The sequence below is a fragment of the Lasioglossum baleicum genome, chromosome 12 (assembly GCF_051020765.1).
Source record: "Lasioglossum baleicum chromosome 12, iyLasBale1, whole genome shotgun sequence".
NCBI classification, from domain to species: Eukaryota; Metazoa; Arthropoda; class Insecta; order Hymenoptera; family Halictidae; genus Lasioglossum; species Lasioglossum baleicum.
The window spans coordinates 3663551-3683999 of record NC_134940.1 but is presented as its reverse complement, the minus strand read 5'-3'; the positions used below and the strand labels follow the sequence as shown (position 1 = coordinate 3683999).

Sequence of the window (20449 nt, the reverse complement as noted above, 5' to 3'; positions counted from 1 at the left end):
AACTCTATAAGAAGGACCCAACAGTATATTGAAAACAAATTTGGTGTTGGACAGTGTAATCGGTTCTCCAGAACCGTTAGGCCTGTTGCACAGTCGAGCGCAATTTTCCGGTCTCAAATACGTTCTAAAATTCTAAAAAAAATGTTACATATTTTGGATCCTAAGACGCATTTTATAGAATTTTTTCAGATTTTTTGGTTGCAAACTGTAGTCGTAAACAATGAAAAACCCCCAAAAATCGGAAAAATGCAGATTTCTAGAAAATATGAAAACATGCTATTCTACTGTTTGGTTCCTTGATAAAGTACTACAGCAGGCAGTGTCGTCAAGTTTTTTCAGATTTTTTTTATTGTGGGACATCATTGTCAAAATTTTTTCGACGTTTCTGCTGTGAGGACGAAAGTTATACTTACTGATTTTACCGCGGGTGTATATTAAGTAATTTTTAACGTTATTACATTTTACATTATTATTACATGTTATTATACATTACAAAATGCAATTGTTTGACCTAAGAAATGCGATTTAATAGAAAGAAGAATTGTGTTCTGTGCGATATATGTACATACTGTGACTCGCAAAAATTTTCGGACGCTCTAAAAATGATAACTTCTTTAATATTGTACTATACGATTTGAACTTTTTGGGAAGCTAGAACAATTAGTTTAGTACAGGATGTGAAAATAATTTTTTCAAAAATAGCAACTGATCGGAATTGTAGAAAAAATGAGAGACACTTGGGGAAACTAAAACACCTGGCAGAAGACTGTGAAGGGGTAGAAAAAATTAACATAAGTATAGAAAAGATAGTACAGGAGAAAAGAGTGGGAGAAATTGTAGAATGGGTTAGGAGTATAGAGAAAAAAGGAAAGAATTAATCACAAGAGATAATCAAGAGAGAGGCGGGATTAGCGGGGAGACATTGGGATAGATCAACATAGACAATAAGGTATTTGATGTGGCATGCGATATGGATGGATGGGTGGAGGAACGGATGAATGGATAAATAGAGGGATGAATGGCTTCGAGAATTATAATCCAAGTCCAATTTCTGGGCCACGAGGCTGAAATAAATAAATAAATACGTATTTACTTACTTACTAAAAATTGCATTTTACAACATCTTTATATGGGCCGACATTGAAAATTTAAAAAATACGTTTTGTAAATCTGTGTCAATTAAACATATTCTGAAAATTTCGTCAAAATCGGTCGACGTTGCAATGAGCTACAAACGTTTTAATATAAAATAATAATTCTTAAAATATATTCTGTTATTTTACACCGATATACCCGACCCGACCCGTATCATGTTACAATGTTTCTCTCCACTCCACGGCGACCGAAACCCTCGAGCTTCACTTCCCTTTTCTCCGTTCGTCATCATAGAATAGTGTTTCCTGAAAATTGAATGTCTCTGGCCAGACTCGAGTTTTCGACATTTATAGCAAGCTTGCTATAATCGTATCTTATTTGTCAAAATTTAGTTTTCCATTTAAAATATTTTGTTGTTAAAACTCATTAATAGTTTTAAATAGTACTTGAACAATATTAAAAATAATACTGAAATATTGGAATATTACAATTTGGAATGAAGGGTCTAGCCGGACGAGGTAGTCCTCCGAATAATTTAAACAGCCGTTGCGCCATTCAATTTTCGGTCAATTTTTCCCATTTACTTGCATTAATTTAATCATATAATTGCATTTAATTGAAATTGATCATTGAGATTTTTTCCCGATTTTTTGGTTCAAAATGTTAATTACACAAACTGAAAAACACGCAAAAATTCGACAAATGCAGATTTATTAGAGAAACTGAAAAATAGCATTGTTCATAATTTTAGACTAGCAACATACCAGAACTTTTTTTACGACAGCGCGTAAACGACAAAGAGGGACTTTTCAATGACTCCAAGAAAAATGAAAAACTTAATGACTCCGAGAAAAATAAAGAACTTAATGACGCTGAGGAAAATGAAAAATTTAATAACTCCAAGAAAAATGGAAACTTCAATGACTCTATGAAAAAACTTGACGGCACTGAGGAAAATGAAAAATTTAATAACTCCAGGAAAAATGGAAAACTTAATGACTTTGAAAAAAATAAAGAACTTACTGACTCTGAGGAAAATGAAAAATTTAATAACTCCCAGTTAACAAGCAGTCTTCAATGCCTCTTAAAAATGCAATTAATCATGTAGGGATTGATCAGGTGTTTCTCGCTATATTAAAAAATATTTACAAATCCTTTGACAAATTCTGCTTTGTGGCGTCAGGATACTGCTTTCGACATTCCATCACAGTTTGTATAGTATACATATATTATTTCTCCTCTTTGTTTCTAGATAAAATTTTATTATGATCCTCCATTAGTTTAACGCCCCGTTCAGCGGTATCATTGCATTCAGCGGTACCACCTTCAGTCCATGTTTCAGTCAGACTACTTATTATTCATAATAACTTCTTTTTCCGATATTAGAACTATTTTTACCACGTTTTTATTAACTCGCTTTCTTGTTCTTTTGTAGATTGGAGCGTATTAATGAATTTATTTATATATAATATCTCTGTCAGTTATGTATACATATATGAAAAAACTCTTCAAACAAAATTTTTAGTATATATATAAGGAGGTGGATATATAGTATCAAAGAAAAAAAAATGTTTCAAAGTCATTATTTAAAGTTTTCAAGGTCACGGATGTTTTTTCTATCAACAACTGTTTATGCTATATATGGATTCTTAAAGAGAAAAAAGACAAATTCAACGATATATCATAACGTCTATTTATGTCATGATTTAAAAAATTCTCATTTTCCATTAAAAACTCATTTTCCCATGATCCAAACGGCCCCAAAATTTTTCCAGACCATTTTCTCAACATTTGTCACAATTCTGGTTTACGGGACCAAAAAAATTTCATGGTCGAAAAATAAGGTCCACCCTAATGTTGTATATACGTAAATTACGAGAAGCAGTAAAGAGTGCTTAACGTCGAAGAAGAAAATCCGGGTAACTAAAACTTAATATGTACTACATTCCACGTTATTAGAATAATTGTAGTTTAATTATGATATATTTTAAAATTGATATAATTATATCAACATTTTTTATTTACACCTAAAAACGCCACTGTCTCGGAAGGAAATGGACATTCGAGAGAAGCAATGAAATTAGAGCATCATTGCGAAAAAAGATGAGTTTGCAATAACCTCAATATACATTTTATGAAATTCTATTATAATTATAGTTATGACTGTATTTTTTAATAAATAAACTTGTGTATGCTAGTATAAAATCAATTTATATATATTATACAATTTATTTTATTATTTGTTTGACAACTAATAAATCTACAAATTGATTTATAAACTAAAAAATACTTCCTGCATTTTCGTATACTCCAATCAGTCCAAATAAATACCATCAACCTGTTCTCGATCATATACCAATTTTTATTAATGCAATTATGACAGTAACAAAACGTTTCTATTTAAAATGAATACATATTTTGAACATAGTTTTTACATTTTTAATTTTTTGGAAGGTTAAAAAATGTAATTAAAAAAGTAATGAAAAATAAAAATTAAAAAAAAATCCCCGCTGCACGGGGACTCGAATGCTAGCTCCAGATTGCGATTCATACGCTCGACGGCTCGACAGCCGAATTTCAGTTTCGCTTCCGCCGTAAAGCAATAGAACATGGCAACATGGCAAGTGCTAAAAATAGATTGTGGCTGGCATAAGCGCACAAGCAGCGCACACGGATATAGTAAAGGTACGCTGGGGAGTGTAGCGCGCGGGCGCGTTGCTAACACGATACAGTGTCTTCTGTGGTGGCCTCTGGTGGCCTCCTGTTTCTCACTCCAGTCAGAATATATCCTAGAGGGCGTAAGAGAAATATTCGAGCGACACAGATGTCGTCAGATGTGCTAACAGTAAAGTGGGTTCTGTTTCTTGCTAAAGATGATGTAGGTTCTGTTCCATGCTAAAGATGATGTAGGAGCTGTTCCAGGCTAAACATGATGTGGAGACAAAAGCGGCACGGCCAAAACCCGGGCGTGAGCACTCTCATATACTCTCTGGTATTATCCAAGCTGATTTGCCCCGGGCTTGAACAATGTCATATATCGTCTGGTTCTATTTAGGTAAAGAGACGGGATAGTATTTCGTCGGTGATAGTATTATAAGGCAATTACAGAATTCGTAAATACTATATCATTCTTCTTCTACTTGACGAGTATCTCGTCGTTGGTAGAACTTTTAGCGATGTGGTATTTCAGATCACTGTAAGTTCCACGTTATCCCCGCGCCCGTCGCGCCCGGTTACCGGTCCCGCTGAATAACACAGGGGCTGGCAGCAGCTGGCAGTCTTTAATAGTATCTCGTCGGTGGTTAGGGTTAGAAATTATTTACAGATATTTATGCAATCTCCAGCAAGCTCCAAGAATGTTGTAACGTTGCTTTTATATATTCTATGGTAAAGCGTATGATCAGCGTATGATTGCGTATGATGGATGCACGAAGACGTGATAGAGAACAAATTGGACTATGTGGAGTAGATAGAATTTGGGGTAAATCGCCAACACGTATCGAAGAGTAAGTAATTACAGTTTTCTCTAATTCTTACGAGTGAATCCATTTAATTGTGTATCAGCACATACATATATCTATTTCAATCGTAACATGACTGTGTTCGTATGTATTGAATATAACAACTGACTTTCGATTCAGCTCTGACGAAGATGAGGAAATCAACAAACACAAGGATAGTATCATCACAAAGGATAGAAAGAGGAAACATGAGATGAAGAAGAAGGTACGATATTTATAGTGACGATTTGGAAGTTTTTTTTATTAATATTAAAGGCATTCTGTAATTTATTTTGCATTATTTGTGATGAACGATTTTTCTGTATCGTCAAATTTTTCCGGATAATTTTGTTAAAAAGCAAAAGAAATATTAACGAAGTTTTAATCCGAAGTTTTGGTCCTATGCGGATGTTTATGGAATTTTCAATTTTTCTAGGCAAATTTTAAGAAAGTGGAATCATGTGAAATGTTTTTTTCTGTGGTAGTAGTCTTTGTAGATCTGAAATAAATCAAAATTGTACTAAATTCTGTAGAATTTTGTTTTCTACCATTTTTTTAGAAAATTTTTTGAAGCCATAAATGCATAAAGATCCACAGTCTAGTAATAACTATTTAATTTCTTTTGAAAAATTGCGTTGTCTCAGGGAACAAGGTTTTTAACTAATGTTTCCTATATCTTAAACAAAAATTATTGCAATACTTTCGATTTATATACAAAGAGGAAGCATCAATTTTATTTTTCAAAATAAAGTAACACTACGTAATGAAGTATTTACTTCATGTTATTTTGATTAATTTCTACAATGTTTATTTTGCATCCAATAACTGGTACCTAACGACTAGCTTCGATTTCAGAAAAGCAAGAAAATGAAGAAGGAAAAGAAGTCCAAGAAGGGGAAGAAGAAGAAACGTAAAAAGAGTAAAAAGAAATCCGACACCAGTTCCGATAGCGAATCTGAGGGATTAGAATGGGTGGAGAAAGATGGATCCAACGATAAAGCAAAAGTTAAAAGGGGTTCTAGTTCCGACGACAGTGGCGACGAAGGCATACTGGGACCAGTTCAAAAACCACATGTGACGTTGTCTGCTAAAGACTTTGGTAAAGCTCTTTTGCCTGGAGAAGGTGCTGCCATGGCAGCATATGTTGCAGAAGGAAAACGTATACCTAGGAGAGGAGAAATTGGCTTAACTTCGGATGAAATTGCTTCGTACGAATCTGTTGGCTATGTTATGAGCGGTAGCAGGTAATTTATAATATTGCGTTTTACACGAACTCTATGAAAGAATGAAAATCTAATTTTCTAACGCTACATCTTTTTTACACAGACATCGGAGAATGGAAGCTGTCCGTATTCGTAAAGAAAACCAGATTTATTCTGCGGATGAGAAACGAGCACTAGCTATGTTCAGCAAAGAAGAAAGACAGAAACGAGAGAATCTTATTTTGGGACAATTTAGGGAAATGGTTAATCAGAAGTTAGCGCAGGAACAGAAAAACAAATGAGAATTCTTTTGTACGAAAGATAAGTGACCATTTACGTTTTGCATTCTAGAGGAATGATACAGAATGAACGATGAAATGTTGTTTGTATATGTACAAGTGTACGTGTACAAATTCTGATGTGTATGTGTACATATTATGTGTTAATAGATGTAATCTAGTATTATATAACTAATTATAAAGTTCTTTCACACTTAATCTAATCAAGATTAATTTAAACAATTTTTATTTTAACCAACCGATAACAATTTATTGCTGAACATGGTAATTACATAAAAATCGATGACTGAATAGATCAAAGTCTATACTTTTTGATTACTCTCCCAGTCTAGCCATCCTCCGACATAGTTATACGCGCTGAAATATAAATAAATTGAATTAGAGGGTTTGAAAATATGTAAAATATAATTCATAAATGTTCGAATACTTTTGATAGCCAAGCTTCTGTATGTCCTCCTGTACCATTGCACTTCTTTTACCAGATCTGCAGCTTAATATGATCTTTGTACTTTTCGAAGGTTTGTCTCTGTTAAATCTACTTTTAAATTCTTTCTCAGTCAGATTCAATAGAGTATTGGTCACATCTCCCACTGGAATAATATAGTATGGTAATTAATATCTAATGCTGAACATTAGGATAATATTGTAACGTTAATGGAAAGCTGTACTTGGTATGTGAATACTTCCTGGTAATTTTCCTGTCTCGTCAATCTCACTTTGTTCCCTAACGTCAATAATAAGTACATTGTCATTCTTTTGAGCTTTTACAATATCGTTATACTCTAAATTCATTTGTTTCGCATCGCCTTCTGCCATCGCTGTGGTTTTAGATTTAGAAACTGTTGAGGTTGAAAAATGCAAAGTTGATTGATCTAGAAAACCACGTAAACGAATGTTAGTGTCTTTAGAAAACATACAGCAATTAAAGTTTCAACGATTGGAAGAGCTTGCAAGTAAGCTCATAACTTTTTAAATCTTTACGTATGTTTAAATATCCTGAGAAGGATAGTGAAGAAACAATTAACAATATCTTGCAAATTTCAACAATTAGAAAAGCTTAAAAAAACTTTTTGTATATACATATCTTAGCATATCAAAGTGTATAATAATTGTAAGTCGTATCAATACGTGTCTTGTAAATATCACGAGAAGGATAATGGAAAAACAATGAACAGTATCTTGTAAATTACCATGAAAGGAAGGTTTATATGTTGTGGTGTTTAACAATTCGTAATAAGGAGATATTACGTCTGCAATATGGGAATTGCAATAAAACGATTTCAGAGGAACTAACAATCTGCAAAACTGACGTGTTTTACGACAAGTCATAATTAATTTACAAGTAGTGGACATGGTTCTGGTTTGTACACAATACTACCGACAGCAGCTGTTACTCCAAAGTGTTGCCGGACATTTAAATCCCTACCTATACATGTGAAAGTACTATAATTTAAGGCCTGTTCTAAATCGACTACAGTACACATTTCTTATATTAAAGTTTTAATTCATTACGTTCATATCGTGTAATGACATTTTTCTAAAGACGTTGAAGATAAGATAACAATATGATTCCTTATCAATTTTCTTCGAAGTATTCATTGTAATGAATTAAAGCGTACCAATGAACGCGGCATAAGGATTTGTTTCAAAATGTAGCAGATCGAAGAAAATTCTTATGCGAATTTATCAGAAACATTCGAATGCACAACAAACGATAAATCATCATCAAAACAAGTGTTTTAACTTTTAATTACTAGCATATAGCGTATTACAATCTGAAAACTAGAAATTTAGTGTTTCTTTAGGAAACATTATAGATTTTTCATTAAAGTATATTTATTTCATTGAATAAAAATTGATTTATGCTGGTTACGTAAAAAGTCTATTGCTAGTAATCGAAGGTTAATTCCTGTTAATTAGATGTGGCAATATGTGCTGATATGTGCGTTCGGAAAGCGATGAACTCGGCATAAATCTTAGCTCCAAAAGTAAATGTAAAAATCTATATTCGGCGAGTAAAAGAAGAAAGGAAGAGTTTACAGCGATTGTAACGCGGGAAAAAAAAGGAGTTACAAAGATGACATTTTTCGTGCATTGCTTTATAGTGAATCATCTACGGATGGAGAAACGAGTCGGGAAAGATTAGAAGAGTCAGGAAGAGCCGTATCCCGTTTTCGTATACGTCGCACCCTGATGAGGAATGCGGGAACTAGCGATTTTTATTTCTCGTGCGTGGAGCAGTAAAGTGTACTAATTTATTGAAATAATTACGACACTCATCCCGTTTTTGCACCTTCGTTATACTGTGAGTAAATAGAGAAGAATTCTTGTTTTGGTCGTTTATTCGCGATTCGATCGTGCAGCATGCGAATCAATCCTCGTTCGACACACGTCGAGGATATTCTTTTGTTTATTTATGCAGTCCTTCAAGTTCAGAAAGCTATAAAAGTATTAAAGATTCCCGTGGAAAAGCAGCGTTCTCGTATTCGCGATTTATGTGCATTAAAACGAGGTCTGATCTGCGGGACCACGAATATTTTTCCCGCTACGATGTTACGCATCAACGAAAAATCCAATATCTCCGGATTATCAACATTCCAGAGTGTTGACACCTCTGTCAGAGAGTGCTCTGCTTTACCATTACTATAATATCGCTATCTCTCTCTTGGACACGGCTCCCCGTATAATTCTCTTTCGGTTTCTCGTTTTCGAATACCTTACCGCGTAGTGTCAAATAAAATGTTCTACGGATAGGTTTACGTTCCCAGTGGTTATTTAGTGTTCCAAGATGTGAGTGTGATTATTATCTGTGAACAATTGTCCGCATCCTCTTCTTGTTCAACCTTCTCCATCAGTTCCGAGATGAAACGCTTTTGAAATATTTTATTAGCGTTTGTTGTTCAAAACGGAATCACGGAGGTATTTGTTACATTATTTTAAACAATGAAACGTCAATGCAGTTGAAATAATCGTTCGATCTCCAACCTGAAAACGTTCAGGAATCAGATGGTATATTTACAACAGTTGAAAAGTGAAGTGATAAATTAGTATATTCTCTGTGTAAAGAATACATTTAAAAACGACTGACGTATTTTCAATATTTTTACGCTTGTATTTTTTGTTCAATCTATTCTCGATTTCACTGTTAATGGAGATTGTTGAGAAAGTAAAACTTGAAGAATCACGTGTGTTTTGTGAAGTATGCTTGCAGCTGCTCATTACATCTGAAAAAGTATTTCGCGAATGTTTCCTGTTTAGAGTAGTATTTCAAATATTTCTATTTCAGTCTGTAAATTTGCCAAATGAATTTATTGAACTAACAAGATTCAATGTTATGTTTCCAGATAAAACATAGAAGGCATAAATGAGAGACTAGAAAAATGAGTTCTTTGCAACAAGGTAGCAGATTCTTGCCGTTCTCGAATAACAATATACAAAGGAAACAGTTATCTATGCAAGGTACAATTTAAAACACGCTTTGCTCGCCGAGTATTGATTTTCCTATAACGAATCTTTTTTAATATTTCTGTTGTACATTTCTTCAGGAGGTCTTCCACAAAGTTTAAGCGGTAGCGAAACCGATGTTTCAACATCCAATGAAAATTTGACCAACGAAGATCGATACGTAATAAGGCACACAGCTCGTCAAGAACCTCAAGGTCAGGAGAATCAGCAGCAAAGTCCATCCAGGTCTTCCAGTCACAAAGAAAATATACCAAATATACAAGTAAGCATGATTTATTATATTTTCTCATTTAGAATGCATTTCTTAATTTTGTAACCGTTACTGTGGTTTGCGAAGTATGCGCATACACACATTCTATTGTCTATCAACTAGGCGTGGACGTTGCCTAATGCTACCTATGTTTTTTTCAATGTACCACAAATTACAACGATCAGAGTGATTATGTTACATAAGTGTAAACTGTTCCATTGCTATCCAGGGTAATCTGCTCAATAGAAACAGTTTGAAGGACAGTTTGAATGGTTCGAACAGAAACAGTTTGAAAGAGAATTTGAACGGTTCCAATCGGAATAGCCTTAAAGACAGCATCAATGGTTCTAATAGAAATAGTTTGAAGGATAACTTAAGTAATCGTACCAGCGTAGGCTCGAATAGAAGTAGTCTGGATGTGTCTACCAGTTCGTATAATACGCTCATCATTCACAATGCTAACGACGACAACTCATGGGTACCATCTGGAAGGTAAACAATATTCGAGTAGCAAATCTCCTTTCTAACGTAGTACGATACTTTATAATTCAGCGTACAATTTTGTCTAACTAGTGTTAACGATTCGATACACAGGTTATCGGGTGTTGTGAGAGAGCATGGCGATATGGGTTACTTGTACTGCGATGGCGGTGGAAAAGGACACTCGAACAGTCCTACCATGCAATCTTTATCGAACTTATCGCACGAAGATCATGTTTACGAGCAGCCCACTAACGGAGGGTGTCAAGAAATTACAGACATACCGGACGATTATTTGAGTCAATCGCAGGTGATTTCTCATTAGAAATTAGCATAGCAACGGTGACGTGTGAAAACCGATGATTTATACAGATATTTTGTGTCAAGCAGGTTTTAAAACATCTTGCAAAAGAGGTGAAAGTACCGTCGTACAGTAAACTTACGAACAATGGTGGCAATATAGACATGCGAATGCGAGATGGCGACAGAGGGAAGCAGAACGACAGCGAATCCGAAGACAGGCCACCACCTTCGTACATGTCTGTTCTACTGCCATTGAAAAACAAGTCCAGACTTGTCGGACCGATGGAAAAGTTGACATTGTCCAGATCGCAGCCTGACTTGTCTAGAATTGGCAAACCGGACATCGACAACTACAACTTGCGAACTACTTCTCCACGGTAACGCCACAAGGCATCTTAAACCTAGATCATTTTCATCAACGTGCGTTGAATGTCGTTGTAATCGCGATAATATTACTTGCAGGCCTCAAACGAAAGGGAGAGAGGAGACGGAATCTGCGGCCGGCGAGGTTTGGCCGCCGTCAGAAATGATTCAGATCGTGATTCAAGAGAACAGTGCCTTAAAATTAGAATTAGAACGGTGTTACAACAAGGTCGCGAAATCTCAAAAATTGGAGCAGGAAATTGCGAAAGTGCACAGAGCTCACGAGGAATTAGCGGCGTCCTGCGAGCGTAGAGAAAAGCTGGAACGAGCTGCTAGAATGAGGCTACAAAACGATTGTAGACGATTAACCGAATTAAACCGCGCGCTGAGAGATCAGATAGATTTACTGTCCGCACGCACTGATAGTCCCCCCGTCGTCGAATCTATGAGGAAAGAATTAACTCAACGTGAATTACTAATTGCACAATTGATCACACAAAGTACGTTCACCTTGCCACCGCGATGTTGCATGTATAAAACAATATCATATATTTATCTTTTAATTAATCGATTGTCGTTTCAGATAAAGAATTAGCCGCAGCGAAAGAAAGACAAGAGATCGAATTGGCAGCGCAACGGGCAACGTTGCAAGAGCAACGTACACATATAGATATCTTAGACACAGCTCTCACTAACGCACAAGGGAATGTTGTGCGTCTTGAAGAAGAAGTAAATAATTTGAATTCAACACTACCGAGGAGAGTGTGCGGACTTTGATGTTACAGATCTTGTTATTCTTTTACAGTGTCGGAAGAAACAAGTGTACGTGGAGAGAGTTGGTCAGCTTCAACGGGCTCTGTCTTCTCTTCAAGCGTCCAGCGACAGAAGAGAAGAAACAGAAAGACAGTTGAGAGGTCAACTAGAACGGGAATTAAGAGAAGGCGGTGGTGGCGGCATCGGTATTAACGGTGTCGAACAATCCTTCAATGGGGAAACGATTGCGGAGTTAAAACGACGAATACGCGAAAGAGACGAAAAAATCATGTCACTGGAAGGTGATGTGGCGAAATGGGAGCAGCGTTATCTAGAGGAAAGCGCGCTGAGGCAAGCCGCGATTGACGCGGCTAGTCTTCCGAAGTGAGTCCTATACTTTCAAATTACATCGATACAGAATATGTTTAACTAATATATGTAATAAACGTTTGATTCTAATCAGGGATGCTAAAATTGCTGCGCTCGAGAAAACGAGTCAAGATGCCGAGAAATTAATCGCAGAAGCACGATCCGAAAAAATGAGACATATGGACGAAGTTCATGCTGCGCAAAAGAAGTTGGCTGATCTTGAATCTAGGTAATAAATGATTCCGCTAGTTTCTTCCTAGTTGAGAAGTGCGAGTGCTCGACGTGATTAATACAATTCGCTTTACGTTGAACAGAATGAAAGATCTAGAATCAAAATTGGCTGAGAGAGACGCTATGATCAGAGTTCTCCAAAAACACACGTACGATAAGGACAGTAGTAGCAGCAGTGGCGTTGGTAGCTACCCTGCTGCTCATTCGTCCCATTCGAGCACGTCGGCTGATCATCACACCGCGCTGACGAGCACGCCAGAACTTGGTAAGTAAATGTTTATCCAAATATTCTATACACGTGCCTAAACATTCCATCTATTCAGTGTTCGTATAAAATTACATTTTTACCTAAAGCTTCAAAGACCGTGGAAACTATAAAAACCGAGATCTCGTTTTGCTTTGTATTTCACAAGTTTCCATAGATTCATACGCAAATGCATTCGCTGTTCAGTTGTAAGGCAATTCCTCGTTACAAAGTAAAATACTAATCTTTACTTTTGTATTTAAAAGTGAGTAGTGTATTGGGTGGAGGCAGTGGTTATGGAAGTACTGGTTCTTACGGTGTTACGGACAGCTATAAATACAGGAAGCAAGGCAGTTTCGAGCAAACAAATAAAAGTCTTGACGATCAATTAAAAGAGCTAGATTCCCAGCTGCTTAGTAAGGTATGCACAATACAAGTAAATGTATAATCTTCAAGTCACTAGCATCCACATTTCTTCTTTTTTTTCTTTTTTTTACCATGTAAAAAATTTGTACAAAGAACGGCCGAGAATATAGTGGACATAATTTTTATTTATTCACTGTTTTCACAGTTGTTTCACAGAATTTTAGTATTCGAATTGATCTGCGGACGTAACATAATACTTTTTACTTTTGCGACGATTGTATTTTATATTGTTTAGCATTTACATCATAGATACAGCTACAGAATATGAAAGATATTACTGATTGTACGGTTAAAGGTATTCGAGTGTTGTGTTTCAATTAGTAGTTTAGTTGAGAATAGTTAATGTGCATCCATTAATCAACGATTAAATCGATCCCATTGCCTTTTGTATAATCGAATTAAATTATTATTTGCAAGAGACTAAATTTCCATTTCGATAATGGTAATTCGCTTTATCGTGTAGATAACGAAATCGTTTCACCGACGCATTAACTATTCTTCTATTGTTTTTACGATTGGTATTATTCGAATAACAATGTGTGCTCCATTAATTATTTTTCTGTTAAAAACTTTATATTTTCTTTTCTTTTATTTTATTAATGGGAACTATAGAAAGCAAGCTTTTTATTATACATCGCTATCGTTGCTCCAGGCGTGTCCTCTTCGTGACAACGACAAAAATGCTACATTCTTTTTTTATATGTTAATCGGTAATACGCGTGACTAATAATAGAAAGCGAACTTTGTATAGCGTTAGAGAAGTTTTTTTTGTAGGCAACATGTAAAAAAATGCATTCATTATCTATCTTTATTCGCAAGCCAAGTAAAATTGTATTTTCGCTAATATAACTTTTTGTGTGCCATTGATTTTTGCGTTTTACAATTAACTACACAATTTCGTAACATATTCGAGTTATCCTGAAGAAAGAATTGATTCGAGACATTTTCCGCACAGATCGCTCCTCTGTGAATTGATTAAGACAGCAACCGTAGCGAGTCATGAGAAATAGAAAATGGGGTTTGCTTCGCGATCTTTCGCAAAACATTTTCTAGTCGTACAACATTACCATCATGTCCATGGTCTCCTAGCTATCTATTACTCACCAGGGTTGCTATTTAAAATCGAGATAAATAAGTCGACTCTTTCTTCGGACTCTAATCAACAAGACCGACCTTCACCCTAAAACCACGCTAACCCATTCCCAATCCCTTCGTGATCCCGGAGTGTGCATGCGCTGTTGTGGCGAGCACTAACCCCGTTCCAGGTCCCGGATCTCCTTTCCAACGCAGGACGTTTTGTTGTCTTGTTTCAGCGGGCACTTTGCTGTTTTCCAGGATTCTCTAATCCAGGCACTGCGTCGCGAAAAGGAAAAATACCCAAGCCACTATTGGCGGGTGTAGATAGCACAGGTACCTCGAGCACAGCCTCAAGCAAGAGTCGTTTGTTGGATGACTCGGGGGGTGAGGTCTCTCCGGGTATAATGGAATTCGCGAGTGCAGCCTCGCGGCTGAAGGGTACTGTCTCTCGATTGTCGGACGGCAAGCCTGAGGATATGATGCTGTTGGAGAAGCAAGGCCGAAGTTCGCAGAGGCAGAGGATGCAGGAGGGCGAGCCTCGCCGGGCTGGAAGTCTTCCTCCTAGTTCGTTGCCACGGCCGCCGAAGACTTTGAAGTCGACGAACTCTCGTTACTGCCGGTTGAGCGACACGGAGGCCAGGAAGAAGTCGGACCCAGGTCCGGCTCTGGACGCTGCAGCGAGCATGAAGGTGCGGGATCCTAGCAACTGCACCATCGAGTATGGTCGTTTCGACACGAAAGCTCAGCGTAGGAAGAAATCCTTCGGTGCTGAGCCATTGGTGCCGAGCAGCAGCGTACAGAAGAAGCCCTCCACCTCGGTGGGTCACGAATACGAGCGTCTTCAGGGCGAGAATCTGCGCAAGAAACAACCCTCCGCCACTACAGAGGTGAAGCACAGGGAGACGCAAAGCCGTTCGCTGATCCCGCCACCGTCTCGTCGCATCGGGGAGTACGGACGTCTCAGCGAAGGCACCCTGAGGAAACAGACAAGCTCCAGAGGACAGAGCACCGGCAGTACCGTCAGCAGCAAAAGCGGAGGACGCGACTCCGGCGGCACTGCCAGCAGCGAAGCATCCACATCGTCGCTGCCGCCGTCCAAAGCAAGGTCCATACCGCGTCCCAGCAACTACCGCATTCAATTCTGATTCACCTGGACACGGAACCTATCGGCATCGTATCTCAGCTCGTTCGCGCCGGTGATTTAACGCGCTCGTTTACATATCAGTCGATGCGAATTGCTCTGCCACCGCGTTCGTTGACGATTTCTTCTTTGGTTGCCGATCGGTGCAGGGTCGGTGTCACCTTTTGCGGGACCAGAATACATATTCGAATCCTATACCTAAATTTCACAATAAGGAATTATTTATTATAAGTACAAAGGATGTTACATATATTAGATTGGGGAAAAAGAAATCCATTATTTTTACGTTATCTCAAGCGGAGAAATGATGGATTTCTTTTTCCCCGAGCTAATATTTTTTGTAAGATAAATATTACATAATTTTTCGCGCTTTTTCCGCCGCAAAAACTTTGATTACGCCATCAAAATTGGTTGGGTTTGCTACTTCGCTTTTTGTATTGAAAGAATAGCCAAAGATGTAAATCGATCTTGACTTATTGATGATCGACGATGATTTTTTAATAGTTTCAACCGCGAGAAACTACGTTCAGATGAAGCCACGGTTACTGGCGTAGTTAACATTATTTGTAACGCCACACCGTGGTCATCGCGATTGTTTGTTGTTCGCGATCGAATCTGTATGCAATTTATGAAGAAGTTGGTCGGCTAAAATATAAAACGGTAAAAGGTTTAAGAAATTCAAGAATGTTGCTTTTAATGTAACAAAGTCGTTAAGGGATGAAATGAATTTTCATTTTTATTTTGCACGACGATCCGCAGTCTAACAATGATATTGAACGTGCTATATATAGTGATATTGTAAGTTATTCGAAGAGAGTGGCTCTCGCGCCAGTGAAATTCGCGAGCGACTGATATGTAAAGCCTTGTTTAGTTTAATCGTAATATCGGGAAGTACGCCGGAGATAGTTTCCTCGATGAAAATCACGAAACAGCACGAGTGATTCTCCGTTTTTAATGAAAGTTCGCAAGTTGCTGGGAACCGCGGAGAAGAACGACGAAACCGACGCGGAGCTGATGTCCAACAGCGATAAGTGGACAGGTTGGAAATTGATATCGAACGCAGAATCAAAAAGCGAGACCATCTTTTTCTCGAGCACATTTTGCTTTGTTCTTCTGTAGTTCGACTGCATAGAGTCCTAAACGTGCGTATATGCGCGAGCAATACGCGAACAGCCATAATAATGAGGCACTAGTTCTCTTCGCTGCTTTGTCGAGAGAACGGATATAGCGAAGCCGTTGGTATATTGTTGCGTAGCGATAGTGCATGACCTAGTCATTACCAAAGTAACTTCTATTACGAAATGGAATTGATTTCCTCTGATTTTTCTATACACCGTGCCTACGTCTCCGAACACTGTGGCCTTATCAAACGTATTCATTTCAAAAGGAAAAATAAGAAAAAAAACAATACGTGTGCCTTGTAAGACTGCGTAAATGCTCGGTATAAACTATAGAGTCTAAGGGAAGTACGTTCAGGAACTTTTTCAATTAGGAGGACGAGTTTCTCGGCCACATCTCGCGTGGTCCTCGGAGCTGATACAGTCGGATCAAAGTCAAACGGCCGATCACAGGGCTACGAAATTCCCCACCACATCTTCCGACTAGCTTTATCCTTTTTCCTCCTGTACTTTGATAATTCGTTGAAACCACGTTTCCGTACGTGTTGAACGACTTTAGATATATTTTAAGATGCAATGTTATCCAGATAGGATTGAATTGTCATCGTGCACGTATAAGTGCGAGTATGTTTCTTTATAAAATACAGAGGTGAAGATTGAACGTCAAGATTCCTCCTCATTACTAATACTTGGGGATTCTCTCGTACCAGTGAACAATACAAAATCATTTATCACAATAATATTTCCCTTGAACATCCTCAGACTTTTCCAGCAAGCTCGATCGTTAGAGGCACTGTTTAATTGTGAACGTTTCATCTCCTCGCAACACAAACAAATTTCAAAATGGTGCTATGTACCCGTTTACACGACTACAACTCTCCGTATTATCTCAACGAGGTGGTGTGAAAGTCACAAATTTTCTCCTCGTGCGTCTTCCAACTTCAGTTTGAGAACTCGGGGAAATCTTCCTCCTCTCTACCACACGTAGATACATATTTCGTTGTTTGCGTTCTAGAATTTTGGAAGATTTCGGAAGGGACGAGAGAAGTAAGAAAACGTGCAATGAGGCTCACTGGGTGGACAGCACTCCTCCGCTTACACGTATTGTCTCCGCCCTCGCACATTCACAGTAAGACACGTTGAGGAATACAATACCCACAAAAGGTGTCTCACCCGTAGACAGCAATGCATCACATTAATTAGTGCAGTGCTGTCCAACATAAGCTCCAGGGCTTAGGGAACTTCCACTTTGCTATCACAGACTCCCCCAATTTGCCACCATTGCGTCCCTTACTCTGTTTCTACAAGCACAATGCCACCCGCGCGTGTGTTCCACGCTATGCGAAACAAACTTCCTCGCAAACTCGTTATCAACACGATTAAGTATCGCGTTGTCCAAGTTATGCGCCGCGGTCGCAAATAGGTCCTAATCAATTATCGTCTTCTCAGTTTAGCATGGTGATTTTTATCCTCTTTAATCCCCCCCTCTCTCTCCCTTATGTCGAAAGAGATTAGACAATGTTATGCTAAAAATCAAATTCACAAGATTCGATCTTGTGCCAGAGATCTTCGTTCCAACGAAATTTTCGAGATTTTTCGAAGATTGAGTCGACATGTATATGAAATTTACACTTAAATCAATAGATTTTCACAAGGTTAAACGTTGTGGGGATCGTGAACGGTATTTTTTAGCTGATACAGAGTACCTTATTACAGTGACTCCCACTAATATTCGGACACTCTTAAAAACACCGTAACTTTTCAAATATTGGACTACGCGATTTGAACTTTTTTGGAAAGCTAGAGCAATTAGTTTACTACAGGATGCGAAAAGAAATTTTTTCAAAAATTGCATTTGACCGGAATTCTAGAGGAAATACTAAATGTTGCATTTTACAAACTTTTTTATGCGTGCCTATATTGAAATTTTGAAAAATATGTTTTGTATATCTGTATGGGTTTCATCGAAATCGGTTGATGCAGAGAAAAATGACAGTCATTGAAAGATGTATAAGAATTCTTAGATTTACTGCTGTTATAGGCCGAAAATCGTGAAAATCTGCAATTTTTACCATCTTTAAACGCTTGTAGCTCATTGCAACGTCGACCGATTTCGACGAGAAATTTTCAGGATATATTTAATTTAATTTTCAATATAGGCCCACATGAAAAAGTTGTAAAATGGATCTTTTAGTATTTTCTCTACAATTCCGACTAATTGCAATTTTCGAAAAAATTTCTTTTCACATTTTGCAGTGAACTGAGTGCTCTAGCTTCCGAAAAAAGTTTGAATCGTATAGTCCGATATTAAAAAGATTATCGTGTTTTTTAGAGCGTCCGAATATTAATGGGGGTCACTGTACGTATTTATTGCAGTGAACGCGAACACGCGATTTTAATTAATTTAGCGGTGACCGCTGGAATCTCGAGAAGTTCGAGTGTGTACGCTCTCGTTGCTTTCATAAAGTAATTGTAAAATAGTGACTTTTAGTGCGCTGCGGGTCTAGTGTTAATGACGAGAGACAGAGGATACGTATAATGTCCACAACGTAATAACGAAGAGGGGGAGAAGATCCGCGTGCTCCATAAAAGTAAAAAGGGAAGCTACGTCTGAAGTAGCCGGACTGGCGTGAGTGGTCCTGAGTAGCCAATTGAGTTTGCTCCGACTGCACATTATATTTTTTCTCTCTTTTCGGACTGTATTTGCTCTTCCGCTGAGAAAGTATCGCATTATTTTTTTTCTCTCTTTAATGCGTGCCCCCGACGAACGTGATTTTTTTCCCGTCGAATATCTTCGGCTACGTTTCTCGCCGGAAACGTTGCGAAGATATCTCGGCGATCGGTTCCGCTTTTCCACGGTGAAAAGCGCGACTAAATGTTCCGGGGAGTTAGGAAACGAACCAGCGTCCGGTTGCGCAGCGAGGGATTTAAAATAGGTTCTATATTTTTCTGTAATCGTAGATTGTTTCTTCTTCTTTCTTTTTTTTCTTCGTGTGCACGTCTCGACTCGACGATTTGCGTATCCTGTACGCAGCGAGAGAAGCAAAAACCCGTTACGTAATACCGTTAATTTAAGACGATATGAACGCAGCGATGGAGAAACCATATACACACACATATATATATATATACACACAGATATATATATATATAATATTTAGGAATAATATATTTCGTAATGAACGAACATCGTTTTTCTGTAAAATCTGTCTCATCCACGTCAAGCTAGGCAGACGCCCGAAGAACACCGTATTCGGAAAATACTCTTTGTCCTCGAAGTTTCCCGTTCCAAGAGTTTCCCAAACGTAAGAAAATGTTAAAAAGAACAGAATCGATCATATTTCGTACATATTACTGCGGACGAAAAGGAGCCATGTTCAAATTACTGCGTACTCGTTACTATTTTTACCTTTTATGGGGAATGCTTTTTCAAATGCCGAGATTAGAAAAATATGAGAACAAGTTCTCATCAAGTTGTACAAATTTATTCAGGGAAAAATATTCATTTTTAAATTTTATTGGGATAGAATACTGCAATAAAACGTACACCCGCAGTAATAGGTGCATTTACCCTAATTGATCTCATCGTTCTCGAGCGTGAGATCGAAGTTGTTCAATTTTTCGAAGTTGTCCGAGTACATACAACGTTGTTCTTCGACTCGTAATTAGTATAGGTACCTATAAGACTGACAAAAATGAATAGCGACTAAACGAATGTCCTCTTCGCGATTGGCCACCATGTTTCTCTCCTGCCTCGTCCACCTTTCTCTCGATATCTCTCCCCTCTGTACACGAGAAATTACAGGTTCGTTTGGAAATTCTGAAGATCTGCTCGACAGTGACACTTCTTGCCATACTAAACGACATAATCATATATAATTATTAATGTCCAAAAATGTTTTGTTAGGTACACAACTCAAACTCAACAGGTTCTCATGTATATTATTAATAAACGCAAGATATAGGTTCGTTAAAGAAGTAGCACGCTGTACAAACGATATGAATGTTTAACCATATTAAACATGCGTTTACATAAATAATTGAAGAGAATATTTTAGATGTTTGTTCCTGACGATCCTTGATCTTTGTTAAATCATATTTTCCCACTTGCAGAAGTGTCGAGAATAATGCTG

At 37.6% G+C, this 20449-nt stretch overlaps 3 protein-coding genes across 4 annotated transcripts; 2 read left to right on the top strand and 1 right to left on the bottom strand.

The window, feature by feature from the left end:
* Nucleotides 1-4371: 4371 nt before the first annotated feature.
* Nucleotides 4372-8401, top strand: LOC143214695 (uncharacterized). The gene is made up of 4 exons (XM_076436045.1): nucleotides 4372-4601; nucleotides 4737-4821; nucleotides 5451-5839; nucleotides 5922-8401. The coding sequence occupies exons 1-4, from the start codon at nucleotides 4513-4515 to the stop codon at nucleotides 6097-6099; spliced, it is 741 nt and encodes a 246-aa protein (XP_076292160.1). The 5' UTR covers nucleotides 4372-4512; the 3' UTR covers nucleotides 6100-8401.
* On the bottom strand, nucleotides 6319-7449 carry LOC143214697 (rhodanese domain-containing protein CG4456). Its single transcript, XM_076436048.1, has 4 exons — nucleotides 7287-7449; nucleotides 6765-6968; nucleotides 6524-6686; nucleotides 6319-6453 (listed from the first exon to the last, which is right to left on the bottom strand). Exons 1-4 carry the CDS (start codon nucleotides 7447-7449, stop codon nucleotides 6399-6401), a joined length of 585 nt encoding a protein of 194 aa, XP_076292163.1. The 3' UTR covers nucleotides 6319-6398.
* A 42-nt stretch (nucleotides 8402-8443) lies between the features above and the next one.
* On the top strand, nucleotides 8444-19630 carry LOC143214680 (uncharacterized). 2 transcript variants are annotated; one of them, XM_076436016.1, is made up of 13 exons: nucleotides 8444-8886; nucleotides 9441-9555; nucleotides 9642-9823; nucleotides 10041-10303; nucleotides 10406-10601; nucleotides 10682-10971; nucleotides 11057-11457; nucleotides 11541-11686; nucleotides 11763-12094; nucleotides 12174-12308; nucleotides 12394-12575; nucleotides 12821-12975; nucleotides 14294-19630. In XM_076436016.1, exons 2-13 carry the CDS (start codon nucleotides 9477-9479, stop codon nucleotides 15200-15202), a joined length of 3270 nt encoding a protein of 1089 aa, XP_076292131.1. In that variant the 5' UTR covers nucleotides 8444-8886; nucleotides 9441-9476; the 3' UTR covers nucleotides 15203-19630. The 2 variants fall into 2 exon arrangements, with proteins under 2 accessions (XP_076292131.1, XP_076292130.1); XM_076436015.1 differs by having other exon boundaries at nucleotides 8875-9015.
* The last annotated feature ends 819 nt before the right edge of the window (nucleotides 19631-20449 follow it).